Below are 17,933 nucleotides of genomic sequence, written 5' to 3' on the forward strand. Positions count from 1 at the left end.
ACATATCTTAACAGAAATAAACAAGACTTTAATATACAAGGTTTCATTTTTTGAGGTTTTCTCAAATTTATACATACAGGTCAAATTTATACATACAGGATAAAAAATATACAAACACCCACCAAGGCACCTTAACGTCCTGTTAGTGATCATGATTGACTACAGCTAAGAGCTTCTCTGTGCCCACATTAAAAAGGTTTGTTTGATAGCACTCATTGAATTGATCAACACTCGTGCAAGTTCTCGTGCAAATCTGAGAAGGATGATCCTAGATTTACACAAGTCAGGAATGCATCTTGAAGCCATTTCTAAATCAGATTCCAAAAAGATGTGTCTGTACCAGGAAATGAACAGTTTTTTTAAATCAATTAAATCAAAGTTTATTTGTTACAAACACATTACAACTAGCAGTGAAATGCTTTAATGACTATTCGATCACACTGAAAATCAAGATAAAATAGAAAAATATAATCACAAGTTAAACAATTATAAAATCAAATATTTAGAGACAATGGCATACAAAAAAAAAACCCTGATTCAGTTCATAAAAGACTCGATAATTAGTTGGTGGTTTGGACCATGTGTGTTGCACTAAGGAATACTGGAAACCATGGTGCCATCTCCAAATACAGGACTAAGAAATACTGTTCTACCCTACCCATATTAAACAACCCACTCCCTTGACTGTGTAGTATATTTGGGCTATTTCTACTTAGTCTTAGTCTAGACAGAGATTCAGCCCAATAGTGGACTATATATTTTCAATGTACAATCTCCTGTTGTGCTGTATAGTCCAGGACTAATCCTATGACTTACCTGCCTTGAAAACAAGGCCAAACATTGACCGTTGAGAGTACACTATGGCTAATATATTTTTGTATGCCTTAGTGAGGTTAGAATGTTGGATGATCACCACCCTACCTCATCCCTTACATCACTTACCTCAAGTCCCTAACTCCTTTGCCACCATCTTTCCAGTTCCACTGCTCCACAGCCCGCACCTAGCATTAGGCATGGTGTCAATAGGTTCACGTTTATCTGCTCCAGAAAGTCCTATTCTATTGACAGTGCTTCTCTACAGGCAGTAGACAAGCTGTGCATTTGCACATCGGTGTCAGCAATGGGTGCAACTAAAAGTAGCTAAATGTATTTATTAGAATGGTTTTCCACAGACATTTGGAAAAATACTGTATTTTGAACAGTTTTCATGACTGTCTGTGACATCTGAACAATTTTCTGATTTACAAATCCACGTAGTATATGTCAATATATTGACAGAGACTCATTATAATGACAGAGACTTGTCTTACATCTTACAACACACCATAACTTACTGTCTGATGTTTGCTAGACTTAAGATTTTTAGTCAACACTGTCACTTTTTAACAGTGTATTAAACATTTATGGTCATAAGTGTAACTTTAGGGGACTTCAGAGCTGTACAACATCCTCACTATAAGGACATCGTAAGTTGAAAGCCCTGAGCCCAGCAATGCTGTGTGATAGATGGAGCCCAGGGTGGACACTGCCTATCCACAAGGGTCATTTGTCTACCCAAAGAAAGAACCGTAGAAAATGATTTTTACATTTTGTTATCATTGATTAGCAAAAAAACTAATAAAATAGAAGTTATAGAGGTTATACACAAACCAACAAATCAACACCTTCTTCCAATTCAAATAAATAAGTAAATAAAATTTAATTTGTATTCTTAACAAATATGCAGTGCTAACAATTATGAGTTATGCAGAACGTCTGATTGAACAAAGAAGTGAATTCTGATATCCTCAACCCTAGATAACTTACGGTTCAGAAAACAGAATTAATAGAAAAATCATCAGGACATGCTTCCCTTACCTGTACCACTTAGAGTGGCTGTTGAGGCCATTAGTTCCCTGGGTTGATTTTACAAAGGAACCAAATTGGTCTTAACACCTCAATGTGAGCTAATCCATTCCGATTGGATTTAACAGTGTGACATGTGACATGCCAGATCCTCCAGCCAGCACACATCACGGATAAGACCTGCCTACATAGGCTTTGAGTTTAGATAACCAGTGAAATTCAAGGGCATCTGAGGTGGGTGGTGGTTAATTGCTTCTTAATAGTTCTTCATAGTTTGATGCAGAATCGAAATAGTGGAGTAAATGGAGCAACTCACCAATGGAGATCACATAAAACTCAGGGGAGGCATGTTCTTTGATAGAAAAAGCTTGCATATGTGTCTGCCAAACTGAATCCCTCTGTACCAGAGCTTAACACGCTTTAGGTAAACCCAATTACAGGATTACTGACCTGGATCAGGTAGAACCCTGGCCACCGGGTTATTATGCCAATTAACAGAAGGTGTGACAATCCCAGATTACCAACAGTATTTTCCCTGTGTCATTGCCCCTGTCCTACTTGGCGTTAAGCTGCAATAAAAAAAAGTGGAATTGAAAGTTTTAACATGAACATAAACCAATAGAATAATAATGGACATGGGGTACGTTAAGGCAGACTGGCAGCGTCTTTGTCACTTTATCTTTGCCTGTTTATCTGTGCCATAGCAATATAATGTAAAAAAAACATATAACTAAAGCAGTAAAAGAAGGCAACTGCGATGCTAGCAACTGGTGCAACCTTTCTCCAAACTATTTGGGGAGACCTTTGCTGCCAGATGATACCACCAAAAAGTCAATCAAGTCTCAATCAACTAACATTTTTGTTTTATCATTCCTGGCATTGGTATTTTACAACCCTTTTGGTAACCTAGCCATTGTTCAGATTAGGTTGCTTAGCAAATATGACTGAAAACACAGAGAAACAATACAAAACATCTCTTCATCTTCAGATGCCCATACAAGAGTATGGCCTGAACAAGCCAATGTCACTCACATGAAGCATGTCTATAAGTTGGCAAAAGCTTGTAGCGTCCACTTCAAATCGTTTCAAATCCGTTAAATGAGAGCTAGCAGCCTAAAGACAATAGCAACTTTTACTTCTATGCAAGAATTTGAAAATAGTAGTTTTAGGAACGAGAGAGTTGGTTACAACACCAATTGTTACGACAATTTAGAGGTCACCAGATACTCTGCAGCACTGACATACAGATTTTACACACAACACACTAGGAATTCTAACAAACTTCCCCCCAAACATACATACCATTTCTACTAGCTTTAGTCACAGATTTCGCCAACCATTACCATGACCGGGAGGTGTTGCCTTGCTGTGGTGTTAAAGGTAATACTGCAGTTTCTGAGGCATGAGTACCCTAATACTTAACCTAACCCCTTAGCTTCCTAGCCAATAAGTCCATGCACTCACTGCTTGGCCGAACAAAATACTTCAGACAGATCTGACAGATCTTTTAAACCACTGGCACATTCACTGGCAAATCAACGTTATTCCTGCTGACTTTCTTAATTGCACCCAATTGCACTTAATTGATCCCAGTGCACAGGGCTTAATCAAAAAGCCCAGAAGCCAAGTAGTGAGAACATTTGGAGATGTCCTCAGGAATCCTGACTCTTATCCCCAGCTGATACCACTTTGCCGTTGCTGCACTGCCCTTGTGTAAGTTACTTTACATGAGAGGTCTTCAACAGGTCATTTTAAGTAAGAATATCAATGAAACTAAATGACACTTTTGTTAGCACAATACTGCCAATGCTAGCAGACATTGAACAAATGCATGGCATGAGAGACTTCGCAAATAGATGGATTCAACTGCAGGAAACCGGAAACTGTTCAGTTCTGCCAAAATCCAAAACACACTTCAGAACTATGCTAATCAGTATTTATTGGCAAGCACACCTATTTTGGTCATTGATTCTCCTTTACTAAACCTCAAGCACTATGTCATGGGTAGCCATGGTCACACTAACTGACCTGTTTGTCTAACATGCATAGATGAAGCCTGGTTGAATAAAATGCTTTGGACAGATTTGTGTGTTAAGCCACTGGCACATTCAGCCAAGCCAGGACTCCTCCTGCTGTATTTCCTAATTGCTTCTAGCATATCATTTATTCAACTGGAGCTTTTTAGCGGATAATCCAGGAATCCCGGAAAGTCGACTGTATCCTGTGCGGCTGACAGGGTGTTTCACTCTCAGAGGTGCCAAGTTTTGGGGCATTAAATCTGAAGAGGTGAGTATAAAAGCGATACACAGAAACAGTTGAGGACATGCCTACCCGACCAAGAAGAACAAGCAACAGTTGAGGGGGACACTGAAAGGGAAAGAAGGGCAAAACTAAAGGAACTACAGGGCGATTCTTGGCACACAATCACCAAAACACAGAAGGTCGCAAGACGCTAAAAACGCTTTTGTCGTCCCAGGCCACCTGTCCTTGCTCTCAGGCTTCCAGACAGGTTGTCTATCAGTGCCAGCATGGCTGCACACGGCAACGAGCCCATATTCGCCGCCCGGCGCCACAATGAGGACACCACAAGGGAGGCTGCGTTTGTTTACACAAATGCTAACAATACAAGAGGTGAGTACAGTAGAGCTCTGTATTATGGACCATCTGCAGTTTCATACAATGTCTTTTGGTACCCAATGCTCAAAGTATGATTCTCTGCTCTTTTCACAGATCCTTTTGAGGGTCCAAACTATCACATTGCCCCTCGATGGGTCTACAACGTTGCATCTATATGGATGGTCTTTGTTGTCATTGCATCAGTCTTCACTAACTGTCTGGTAATCGTAGCAACAGCAAAGTTCAAAAAGTTGCGGCACCCTCTAAACTGGATTCTGGTAAACCTGGCTATAGCTGATCTTGGGGAGACAGTTCTTGCTAGCTCAATCAGCGTCATCAACCAGGTCTTCGGCTACTTCATCCTTGGACACCCAATGTGCATTTTTGAAGGGTGGACGGTGTCTGTCTGCGGTAAGTAGAATAAAATAAAATGTTTTTTTGCTTGGGTTGAATTGCATAGCTCTTCACAATACCTGGTTTGGTGAAAGTGTAGGATGAAGGACAACACATGTCCATGTCCATTGCTATCTCAGCACACCAAGTCTAGGCCAGGTGCTTCTGATTACTTCCTTTCACAGTTGCTAAAATACAGACTAGTTAGTGTTTGTTGTTGTGCTTCAACTATGATGCACTGTAATGTGATGTGGTCAGAAAATGTGTCTGCGTTAATCTGATAATCAGTGCTAAACCACTGATCTGGGATAGGATTTGGACACCTTTTCCCTTGTTGGATTTAATCCGAGCAAACGCATTCCGTGGGATTCAGACATAGGAATTAGCGAAAGCAGCTTTCACTCGTTACAAATTAGCAACGGTGCACCAATATATATTGACTTCCCAACAGCAGAAGAAAGCAATTCCGAAACTGATGACCACACAAAGAGACTACTGAGTATCGTACTTCAGGAGTGCCCAATCCTGGTCCCTAGAGAGTTCACACCTAGACTGAATATTCTGATGCCCCTGAAGGCCTTCATCACCTTCATTTTCAGGATTAGGGTTGGAAGTTGATGTATGATGGTAGATCACCAGGATTAGGCTACCCATGTACTTCTTAATGCCTAGTAGTTCTTGCTCAAGGACACTGCTCATGTTTTAAAAAGCTTGCTATGTTACCTGATAAAAAATAATGATCTAAACAGTGAGGTTTCTGGAGTTTTGAAGAACTACGCTCGGATGGAGACCTCAATCCAAGCTGTATTCAGCAGCATAGCTCTGAGTACAGCTAAATTAGCCACATAGACAAACCCATCATAGGAAAGACAAAACAAAACAGGAGCAAGCATGAAACCTTTATGACCAGAAGAAATGTCTTTAGCTTGTCGCAAATTTCTGTTCAACTATCTACATGTAACAATTTCCCTCTCGGTTGCAGGTATCACGGCTTTGTGGTCTTTGACTATAATCTCCTGGGAGCGCTGGGTGGTTGTGTGCAAGCCATTTGGTAATGTTAAATTTGATGGCAAGTGGGCAGCAGGAGGCATCATTTTCGCCTGGACTTGGGCCATCATCTGGTGCACACCTCCAATCTTCGGCTGGAGCAGGTAGGTACACATAAGCACAGATGAGGCAGGTCAGGTCAAAGATTCAGCACAAGTATTGATTTCCCCTTCACTGCTTCAGGTACTGGCCCCATGGCCTGAAGACATCATGTGGCCCTGATGTGTTCAGTGGAAGTGAGGATCCAGGAGTGGCCTCATACATGATCACGCTGCTCCTTACCTGCTGCATTCTTCCGCTCTCCATCATTATCATTTGCTACATCTTTGTCTGGAATGCCATCCACCAGGTATCTCACACAGACCTCACAATAACACAGATCTGTCTTTGTCTGAGTGTCCTCCTGTCTTCCTTAACCTTCTATTACATAAAACAGTATGTAACTTTCCCTTTCCCAACAGGTCGCCCAGCAACAGAAAGACTCAGAGTCCACTCAGAAGGCAGAGAAGGAAGTGTCTAGGATGGTGGTAGTGATGATCCTGGCCTTTATCCTGTGCTGGGGACCATATGCTTCCTTTGCCACCTTTTCTGCAGTGAACCCTGGTTATGCCTGGCACCCACTGGCAGCAGCTATGCCCGCTTACTTTGCCAAGAGTGCCACCATCTACAATCCCATCATTTATGTCTTCATGAACCGCCAGGTGAGGGCCTAGAACATTATCAAACCTGCTACTTAACTGATGAGTTGAATCAGGAGAGTCTGAGCAGGGAAATCATTAAAATTGTGCCATTTGCAGATTATATCTTTTTTTTTTTTTTAATCTTTTTCTCTCTGTTGTGTTTGAAATACTGCAGCTCAGAGGTCTTGAAAACCCTTTAAAACTGCAAGACTAACTTTTTCCTTTCTCACCTGGCAGTTCCGCAGCTGTATCATGCAGCTGTTTGGAAAGAAGGTGGAGGACGCCTCAGAGGTCTCTGCCTCTACCACAGAAGTGTCTACGGCCTCATAAAAATCTATGCCACTCCCTGCTGGATACACGGATATATATCAGGATCTCACATGGACTGCAGTCATTATCAACCTGCACGGTATGCTACATGCATTATGGCCACCTAGCATAGCTCAGCTACATAAAGAAATCCTTATATTTCATATCAGGACTCCACGAATGATAGTGGCTACGATGCCATTTATCATTCAGTGTGCAGGGTGTTCTGACACATGCTCAGAAGTGCTCCTGTGTTTGCTTTGCACCGGGATGTTTTTTTTTTTTTTGGTATGCTGGAATTCTGCATGCGATATATTCTTAAACCACTGACCTCTGCAACTGAATATCAACAGCTGAACCAGGAATGAAGGCTGAAACTGGTCCCCCCCTTTACTTTCATACAAGAAAGGTGTTCTTCATGCCAATCTCAACTCTTTATCAGTCATCAACGATTTATGTCTGGAGGTGGAACGTCTGAACATCTTAAACTTTTGTAATAATTGAACAGAGCTTTGTTTTTGTCGTCGTTCTTGTTGTTTTTGCAAAGGCAACAAGTTCCTGTTTGGTTCATTTCCACAGGTCAAACTTTAAAGCTGCTTAATCTGAAACATGAGTTAATGGCATCTCTTGGTCTGTATCAAGGCAGCCTTCATCTAACCAAGTTTCTAACACCCCCATCAGGTTCAGAGAGATGTGATGTGTTTGTCTATGCACCTGTTGGGTTCTTTAGATTAAATATGCATTTTTAAAAAAGAAAAAAAAACAAATATGTATATGTATATTTCTTGTTTTTTTTTTCTCTAGCAAAATAAAGCAAATGTTTGCAAATTAAAGTTGTCTTTTATCTTTTTCTCCATCCAACACAACATATTTTTTTATTTAAATGTATACAGTGGTGCTTGAATGTTAGTGGACCTGTTAGAATTCTCTATATTACTGCATAAATTGAACATAAAATGTCCTAAAGTACATCTGTTAGCCCATTCCTTCATATAAAACATGTGCCATGTCCGTGGATTTCCTTTCATGAACTGCTAGCTTCAGGTCCTTCCACATTTCTATTGGATTAAGGTCAGGACTTTGACTTGGCCATTCCAAACATGAACTCTTCTTTAACCAGAAGAGTCTTTGGTAGAACAACTTGTGTACTTAGGGTTGTTGTTTTACTGCATGACCCACATTCTCTTGCGATCTTCCTTTAGAATTTGTTGGTATAATTCAGAATTCATTGTCCTATCAATGATGACAAGATGCAGCAAAACAGGCCAGAATCATGAAACTACCACCACCATGTTTCACAGATAGAATAAAGTGAATGCAGTGTTTTCCTTTATCCAAACATCACAATTCTCTTTTTAACCAAAAAGATCTATTTTGGTCTATTTTCATTCATCAAAAACACTGTTCCAATAGTCTCCTGACTGCAGACACATAGCAATGTTCATTTTGGAGAGCAAGAGCTTTCTCCTTGCAATCCTGCCATGCACACCATTGTTGTTCATTGCTGTCCTGATGATGGGTCCATGAAGATTAACATTAGCCAATGTGACAAAGGCCTTTAGTTGCTTAGAAGTTACCTTGGGTGTCTTTGTGGCCTTGTAGACTACTACATGCATTGCTCTTTGCATGGTTGTTATTGGTGGACCATAAAGTCCTTAAAAATCCTCTTTTTGTGCCATTATGCACTTATGAAGATCAGACTTTGATAGATGCCTGTTCTTTAAATAAAACATGGTGCTCAGTCACATCTGATTGTCATCCTATTGATTGTAAACATTTCTAAAGGTATCCACTGTCCAATATTATCCAATATTACAAGGTCAATGATCCAATGTAATATAAATTAAATATAAAAATAAATGACCATGTGTACTATTTTTGGTGCTCCGTTTTTTTTTGTTTTTTTTTTTAAGAGAAACAGCATCTCATTCAATGGACAAGTGAGAAAACCACTTCATCAAGTATACTTAATGCATTGCCTTAATGCAATAGGTGATATCTGCCTTTTTAAATATGTAATTTTAAAAGCACTGATGAATACTCTTTCTAAATATGGTATTACAAATACAGCTAAAGCATAACGTTTATGTAAGCCTTGCATTAACCATGTATAATAACGGAGTCTTGTGTTTTAGAGCAGTCTCATTAAAGTAAAGGCTATTTGCTAAAGCTAGCTCCTCACTAGTTTAAAACATTTTAGTACCATATGCCACCGGAAATATTTTCTCTATTAGCAAAAAAGTTTCTATATTACCATCCATGTAGTCATACAAGCCCCTTTTTGCTTGCTATGTTAACTTTAGCAAAGACATATATTTTGCTAGCTAGCTATGTTTGTCCTATAAACAGTATATTTTAAGAAAAATGGTCCTTTTAGATGAATGTTCATTTCATTTAACTGGCATGAATCCAGTTTGAATTCCAGTCTTGTATTTGAACATGCCTTGGGTGGTCGAGTTTTGCTAGAAAACAAAATGACAGTCATCCCTTCAAACTGTTTCTATAGCAGGTTGTTATAAACATCTTCAAACAACGTAACTGCTATAATTGTGTAATAAATAATATGAAGCAAGGTGACTTATGGATACAATATATGGACAATTGTACATATAATAGGTAGTTATGAAGAAAGGATTCCAGTCCTCATGAATATGGTTAGCAGACTAGCAATATGGTTTTAGCTGGCTGTGGGAGTCATGTTATTATTGCTGAATATTCCAGCAGGACAATCCTCTGACATTTGTCCCAGATCCCCACAAAATACAGTTCCAAGCAGCCTTATTCAAACTCTGTAGAAAACCTGAAGAGGGTGCTCAAGCGATGAGTCCACAAGCGAGGTTTCTGGACATATTTGGCATGGGATATGACCTCCGTTCTACTAAAAAATCACAACAAAGACTTGAGGATAAGCCAACCAGAAAACATGCTACTGGTCCAACAAGTTGCCACACATGTCTGGGCCATTAAACAGATCTGAGAAAGGTAAAATGAAAAACAAAAAATGAAAATAGAGAGAAGTAGAGTTTCTGTAACTAAAGCTGTGAAATGTATGCCATGAAAGTTTAAGGGGGTGAAAAGAATCAGAATTGAAGTCACCAACCAGCATTTTCCACAGTAGTTCTTTTTGCTGAGATGCCCTTAATGGACACTTATCTTGGTACAAAAAAGATACACTAATTAACCCTTAAACATCAACTATAATGAAAAATACCATTTTCTGTCATTACAAAAGCACTGGGTACCAATTTTAGTTGGTCCATCATACAGAGCTGTATACTCACCATCTGTGCGGCTACCATTCATGCAAACACATACGCACTCTGATGGTTTCTTCGAAAGACAGTGGACATGGCCCTACTCAGATGTACACTGGCACTCGGACGTGATCGCTTTTGGGAAAGGAGTCTTGTCCTGTCTCTGAGCCTCGCTTATATACTCACTCTGCCACCTTCAACATCCAGAACCAACTGCCTTGAGTTGAATTACCAGGACAATCACCCATGTGTCACTTTCCTAGGATTAGTGACCCCAGGATCACTTAACTTGTTTAATAAATTGACTAAATTACAAACAATTAGGAAAGCTGTCAGGAAGGGTCTTGGCGAGGAAGAATGTGTCACTGGCTTAAAACACAAATCTGTCTCAAACATTTCATTGTGCCAAGCTTTGTCTGCACAAGCTCACCTAATTACCCAGCAAGCTAATTAGGCAGGGCAGCATATGCATGCCACAGGAGCTAATGTTCTTGAGCACGCACATCATTGTTTTACAGGGCAGTAGCTACACCCACATATGTGTAGCCACAACTCGAAGCTGTCGTAATCCCCCTTTGACATTACCATCCTAATTGACCCTCATCAGCTGATAATTTCCTTGCCCCCAGATTCACGTCACTGCTGTCACACAGCACTCCCTCAATCTGTGTTACGTTGTTTGGCTGCAGCTTTGCATTAGCCAGTTAAACAGACGTCAACTTTAAACTTGTCTGCTCAGTTTAAGAGAATAGGAAAATTGAAGCACCTAAAAAGTATGCACATGATTATCGTAATCTAATTTAGAATTTGAATTCCATGTAGGAAATTCTAAAGAATTCCATGTAGGAAATCTCTTACAGTTAGCAGAAGGCTGCCACTGGAGCAACGTATGGGTGAAGAGCAAGAGAATACAGGCAGGACAGTGAAAGTACCATGTTGAAAATGTACCACATAGAACATTTTCAAACATAGACAGATATATTCACTATTCAGGTTAACACATTTGCTGAAAACTTTGGCTTTGGTTTCTTGGACAGTCAAATGGCTAACCTTGCACTTCCTAGTATCACTCTGTCCAATTAGAAAACCATCTGCCTCGACCAGAACAGAGAAAGCCAGTCAAGGATCACTACAAGCAGTTAAGAAATCCAGCAGGAAGAGCTTTTGCCTGACCAAATGTGCTGTGACAACTTTTGTCTGAACAGATAATGGTCTGGAATCTGTTTCTATGCACTTCTAGCTTATAGCTAGAATATCTTAGAATAATAAATATCTTAGAGAACAATAAAGTATAATAAAAGGTATCATCTTTAACTGTAGTTATGTCCAATTTTATAGGCTTCCAATATGAAGCAATGGTAAAGTCTTGGCTGTGGACTTAAGATAACCAGTGAAGTTAAAAACTAAATAAAAAACTTGTGCTCTATAAAAAAAAGGAACATGGGTACAATAAGTATAATGTTTCCAATTCAAAAATTCAAGTTTTGAAACATTTAGAAAAGCTTTAAAACACCAGCATTATTAATTAGGATTTGGTACCTAAATGGTACCTGCTAAGTAAATGCTTAGAACTTTTCTCTCATTACCTTTTCCTCATGTTAGCAATTTAGGTGAACGGTCATCCCATTTGTAACATACGTAGGGCCCACATGGGAATATTGGCTAGTGTAATGTAACCAATTAGCACATGCAAGTGGCTTAGATTTGTGTTTTAAGCCACTTGCATGTTGACCTAGGCCAGTACTCTTCCTGCTGGCTTTCTTAATTGTTTCTAACATGTCATTCATTCAATTGGAGGTTTTCACCGGATAATCCAGGAATCCCGGAAGGTGGCTTGCATCCCCTGTGGCTGACATGGGGTTTCACTCTCAGAGCTAACAGGTTTTGGGTGTTAAATCTGGCGAGGTGAGTATAAAAGCGAGACACAGAGACACGTCAAGGCACATCACCTGAGCCAAGGAGATACGCACTCCCACTGAGAGATACAGTTAAGAACGGAGAGGCGAGATAAAGGAGGGCTCTAGACAAACACTCTTCGAAGCGGCTCAGAAGGTCAGAAGACACCAAGAACGCCCCAGGCCGCCTGTCCTTGCTCTCAGGTTTCCAGAGAGTTCCTCTCTCACTGACAGCATGGCCGCACACGAGCCTGTTTTCGCTGCCCGGCGCCACAACGAGGACACCACAAGGGAGGCTGCGTTTGTTTACACAAATGCTAACAATACAAGAGGTAAGTACAGTAAAGCTGTGTATTATGGATCATCTACAATTCATTATTCTAACAATGATACCCAGTGCTTCCTGTCAGCAGCCTGTCATATGAGCAAGTATTGATCAGAAAACATGAAACTCGGTTCTCAATACTTATTCAGGATCTCAATAATCTCTTTTCACAGATCCTTTCGAAGGACCAAACTATCACATTGCCCCTCGATGGGTCTACAACGTTGCATCCATATGGATGATCATCGTTGTCATTGCGTCAGTCTTCACTAATGGTCTGGTAATCGTAGCAACAGCAAAGTTCAAGAAGCTGCGGCACCCTCTGAACTGGATTCTGGTAAACCTGGCTATAGCTGATCTTGGGGAGACCGTTCTTGCCAGCACAATCAGCGTTGTCAACCAGGTCTTCGGCTACTTCATCCTTGGACACCCAATGTGTGTTTTTGAAGGGTGGACGGTGTCTGTCTGCGGTAAGAGACTTGCCACTGTGAATGTGTAGGAAAAACACAGCATATTTCCAGATCAGATCATTGTTTTACAGATAGGTTAAGTCGAACACAAGGTGTGTTCATGTTTACATGTGTTTACAACCTCCAGTTGGCGTAAGACAATTAAATTTTATGTTTCTTTGAAAGTTGTGAAAGAGTCAGGCACTAAATCTGACTGCAATGTAATGAGGTTAGCAAAGTGCTTGCATTAATATGGTAAGAGCTAATCCACTGATACACGATGGGATAGGATTTACATGTCTCCCCGGTGAGATTTAGTCCAGTGAAACAGAGCTAACAGCAACTGTAATTGGCTGTCTCTCACTGGAATCCCTCGATAATGCATAGCATACTGTACTAGCGTCGTTCAGGAGTTCTTACCGAAACACAAACACTGCAAACAAAAGCAAGTAGAGACCACAGAACTTAATACTAATGGAGCATGACCACATTTTACAGTAGCATGTGACTGTCAGGTTGACTGTCTAACATTATTTATATAATTTATGGGATTAGCTAGAATCTGGGATGTCAAGAACTAGCTAACATAAACATATTCTCTAAATTTGGCCCCCTTTAGACTTTCCAGTGGAAGACATGTTAATGTTTATGTTCATTAGCAAGAAATTAGCTATATGACGCTGCTTATGATCCACATGACATTCTGTTTTACATCATAAGATACATATATAGTAACCGGGCTTCACCATAGCCTTTTCAGCCCCATCCAATTTTGTAGGGGAGTCTGTGCACTGTTAAAAGAATAAGATCCTTGAGGAAGCTTGTCTAATTTACGAAAAGAATTAAATAAGGAAATATCTGAAATTCTCTGAATAGTATAATAGTATAATAGTATGTTGCTAACACTGCCAACAGTTGGTTTGCAGCTTCACACTGCCCTATCATTGCTGGTTCTACCTAAAGCATACAGCTTTATTTGAACCACTGTTAAAAGTTAAAAATATAAGACCATTGAGGAACTTTTAGGGAGTGTGGAGGAACCTCTTCAGGAGATTTGAGGAAGATTTTCTTCTAAAAATACTTCTAAAACTTTCCTTGAAGCTTCCTTAAGGCAGGTAGAACCAACAATGATAGGACAGTGTGTAAAACTGCTAAACCAAACCTGTTCATAGAATTCTAGAAATTGCCTTGTCTAATTCTTTCCATGTGCTTATGCTGTACAGTTACACTGTCAAATTAAGTACATGTCAATTTAGATCTGCAGATCTGCCTTTCTGATTTCAATCAATCACTTTCAATCATCATAACTTTCCCTCTTTCTTTACTGTAGGTATCACGGCTTTGTGGTCTTTGACTATAATCTCATGGGAGCGCTGGGTGGTCGTGTGCAAGCCATTTGGTAATGTTAAATTTGATGGCAAGTGGGCAGCAGGAGGCATCATTTTCGCCTGGGTTTGGGCCATCATTTGGTGCACACCTCCAATCTTCGGCTGGAGCAGGTAGATACACATAAGCACAGATGAGGCAGGTCAGGTCAAAGATTCAGTACAAGTATTCAAGTATTGATTTCCCCTTCATTGCTTTAGGTACTGGCCCCATGGTCTGAAGACATCATGTGGCCCTGATGTGTTCAGTGGCAGCGAGGATCCAGGAGTGGCCTCCTACATGATCACACTAATGCTCACCTGCTGTTTTCTTCCTCTGGCCATCATTATCATTTGCTACATATTCGTCTGGAATGCCATCCACCAGGTATCACATCCTTTTCTACTTCCATAATTAGTTCTCTTTGTGTAAATTACTCATATAGCTAAAAGCAATTATTCTACAGTCCAGTTCAGAGAACCCAAGACCAGTGGTTCCAAACACTGGCCCTGGATACCTCTGTGTCTTGCACATTTAAGAGTTTTCGTGGCTCTTCCATGGATTCCTCTAAAATGTGCACAGTGAAGGGTGCCATAGTAGTGCAGGTGGACAAGATTTTCCAAATGTCAGTTCTCCAATGTAACAGTGTCACAGGATAGGCCAAGCCATTTCTACAAACCGTTCCACACTAAATTAACCTACAGCTTAGGTTTAAATGATCATTTTTCTTAAGGTCATAAAAAGCTCTAACTCTCCCTTTCCCAACAGGTCGCCCAGCAACAGAAAGACTCAGAGTCTACTCAGAAGGCAGAGAAGGAAGTGTCTAGGATGGTGGTAGTGATGATCCTGGCCTTTATCCTGTGCTGGGGACCATATGCTTCCTTTGCCACCTTTTCTGCAGTGAACCCTGGTTATGCCTGGCACCCACTGGCAGCAGCTATGCCCGCTTACTTCGCCAAGAGTGCCACCATCTACAATCCCATAATTTACGTCTTCATGAACCGCCAGGTGAGGGCCTAGAACATCTCATATGCTCAGAAACCCAGGGTCTCGCCCAGTCTAGAGTTCACCCAGTGCCTGTCCAAAACCTGAGTTGATGTGGAGGTACACATTGTACTCCAAGGTAACAATCTAGACAGTCCCTTACTTGAAACATGGTACTGGATATTTATGAGCCAGTTCTCTAGATATGAGTGCAAAACACTTGTTCTGGAGGCCACAGTTATGCACAGGTTTGTGTTTTCTACCCTTAAGACTTGATGATCCAGTAATGCAGTATATTGTTGAAGGTGTATTGTTGAAATCTGGTCATCTGGCATAAAGGCATAGTCTGTAACTCTATACATGACAATTTTCCAACCTATCTTGTTTCCTTAGAATGAAAACGAAGTTTTTGTCATTGTGCCTTTGAGACTGAGTATATATAAATAAGCTCTGATGGTTCTGATTGGTTCACGCAAAAACAGAAACACATTCAGTGTTAAACAGCTGTTGGCTGAATAGATAGATAAATTTAAATGTCATTGCTGTAGTTGCCATAGTTTTATCGTTTCCCATGCCCTGTGCCGTTTAATGAATGTTTTTTTAAATCAGAAGAGCAATTAAACATCCCTTCCTTCCTTTCTCACCCGGCAGTTCCGGAGCTGTATCATGCAGCTGTTTGGAAAGAAGGTGGAGGACGCCTCAGAGGTTTCTGGCTCTACCACAGAAGTGTCTACGGCCTCGTAAAACAGATCTGCGCTGCCCTCTACTGCGCAAATACACATCAGGGTCACACATGGACTGCAGTCATTATCAGCCTGCACTGTATGCTACATTCATTATGGTCACTTAGCATAGCTCAGCAACACAAAGGAATATTTTTATGTCATTTCAGGACTACATGAAAGTGGCTATGATGACATTTATCATTCAGTGTGCAGCGTGTTCTGACATAAGCTCAAATGTGCTCCTGGTGTGTTTGCTTTGCACTTGGACATGCTCTTCCTCCCCGATGTGCTGGACTGCATGCAATATTCTCAAACCAATGACCTCTGCTACCGAATATCAACAGCTGAACAAGAAACGAAGGCTGAAAGGGGTCCCTCACCCTACCCCTTTCACTATACGTAAAAGACATTCTTCATGCCAATACACAGCTCTGTATCCGTTATCAAGTATTTATGTCAAACTGCAATGGTTGTCACCCGGCGGAACCTGAGTGCTGGTGTAAAACTGTAGGCTTCTAGAAACGGAGATGGCCTGCACTTGTCTTTGCACCTGTTGGGTACTATAGACTAGAAATGCATTTTCAAAAAATGGAAAAAAAAACAAACAAACAAATGTATGTATCATATATGTTTTTTGTTCTTCTTTAGCAAAATAAAGCAAATGTTTGCAATTCAAATCTACTTTTTTTTCTGTTTCCCTCAGAATAGTTTGATTAAACATTGCCACTGTGACTAATAGGGACTGCAAGCAAATGTTAGCACAATCTCTCTCTTCTGTACCACATGTATGTATCATGTATTGGAACACTCACATGTATACTACAGATAGTCCAGTCCCTTAACATAAAGACCAACTTTGGCAAACCTGTTGGCAAACTCAAGAATACGTAAAAGTCAGATTCAGAACACCCAAACTGTGATGAAAATAAAGCTCTAGCTATTTTTGACAGAACGGATCTGCCAGGCTGATGCTGACATCAGTCTTATTTCCACTGAGCGTCTCAAATCCCACACGCACAGCACTATTCTGAGTTCAGCATTTTAGTGCCGCTACTCCTCATCAGTCAGCTCAGTACAGTTTTTTTTAAACATGACTACAGTGATTCTGCACCCCCAGAAATAAATGAGTGAATTGAAAGTATGCTTACTTTATAAAATTTGCCTCAACAGCATACTTGTCTGCAAAGGCGAATGAACATTTAAATCTTGGCAGAATTACAACTTCATTTTGGCTTTACTGGAAAATGATTAATTAAATAATTAAGTTTAATTAACAATAGACCAAAACTGCATTAGGAATATCCCAAAGAATACGCACTCGTCTGTTTGCTAGCTTCAGTAGCATAGCTGGCAAACGACAACGGCTAAAGTTGGCTAGTTTTTGGAGAAATTTCTAGGTTTTTCCTGACCAGGAAATTAGGACAAATGTTGCGCTTGATGAGGAATATTTGACATGATATGGGATACAAGCAAAGTTCAAACTTATTTTTAACAGCTGTATAGATGCATGGCACCATCCATTATGTGTGTGAGTGTTTGTGAGGTGAGAGGGGGTCTTAGATTAATCCTTGTATGTTCAGAAGTCTGATGGCTTGGGGGTAGAAGCTGTTGCAGAGTTTGGGAATTATGGCTCGGATGCTCTGGTACATAACAGATATATCCATAATCAAAATCAGAAGCACAGGGTGAAACAACCAAAAACCAATGTTGGTAACCTGTTGGTTGATATTATTTTGTTGACATCATCAAGGATCAAAAGATATTTTAGCCTAGATGGTAAATTATGAAAGAGCAAGAGTTTGTCTTAATTCATATGATATGATGAATCTTTAGCTTAAGATGCATATTATTGACATATTAAAAATACCAATTTTGATTTAGGGTTTTCTTTACATGAACTAAAGATGTTATTTATTAAGGCAGTCTCAATTATTCAATTAACAAATTACTCAATTAACTAATCCTTACTAGGACATACAGGAGTACTTCCAGGGATATTGGGCCCCATAAAAAATATTACATTGGGCACCACAACTAACAATTCTG

General features: G+C 40.2%; 2 protein-coding genes across 2 annotated transcripts; both read left to right on the plus strand.

Moving 5' to 3' along the window:
* Positions 1-4,373: 4,373 nt before the first annotated feature.
* LOC140551853 (green-sensitive opsin-2-like) lies at positions 4,374-6,968 on the plus strand. Its single transcript, XM_072675611.1, has 6 exons — positions 4,374-4,476; positions 4,576-4,872; positions 5,837-6,005; positions 6,085-6,250; positions 6,363-6,602; positions 6,819-6,968. The coding sequence occupies exons 1-6, from the start codon at positions 4,374-4,376 to the stop codon at positions 6,909-6,911; spliced, it is 1,068 nt and encodes a 355-aa protein (XP_072531712.1). The 3' UTR covers positions 6,912-6,968.
* Positions 6,969-12,274: 5,306 nt separating this feature from the next.
* Positions 12,275-15,906, plus strand: LOC140551862 (green-sensitive opsin-2). Its single transcript, XM_072675625.1, has 6 exons — positions 12,275-12,371; positions 12,538-12,834; positions 14,144-14,312; positions 14,400-14,565; positions 14,947-15,186; positions 15,814-15,906. The coding sequence occupies exons 1-6, from the start codon at positions 12,275-12,277 to the stop codon at positions 15,904-15,906; spliced, it is 1,062 nt and encodes a 353-aa protein (XP_072531726.1).
* The last annotated feature ends 2,027 nt before the right edge of the window (positions 15,907-17,933 follow it).

This window comes from Salminus brasiliensis, chromosome 1, assembly GCF_030463535.1.
Source record: "Salminus brasiliensis chromosome 1, fSalBra1.hap2, whole genome shotgun sequence".
Lineage (NCBI taxonomy): Eukaryota > Metazoa > Chordata > Actinopteri > Characiformes > Bryconidae > Salminus > Salminus brasiliensis.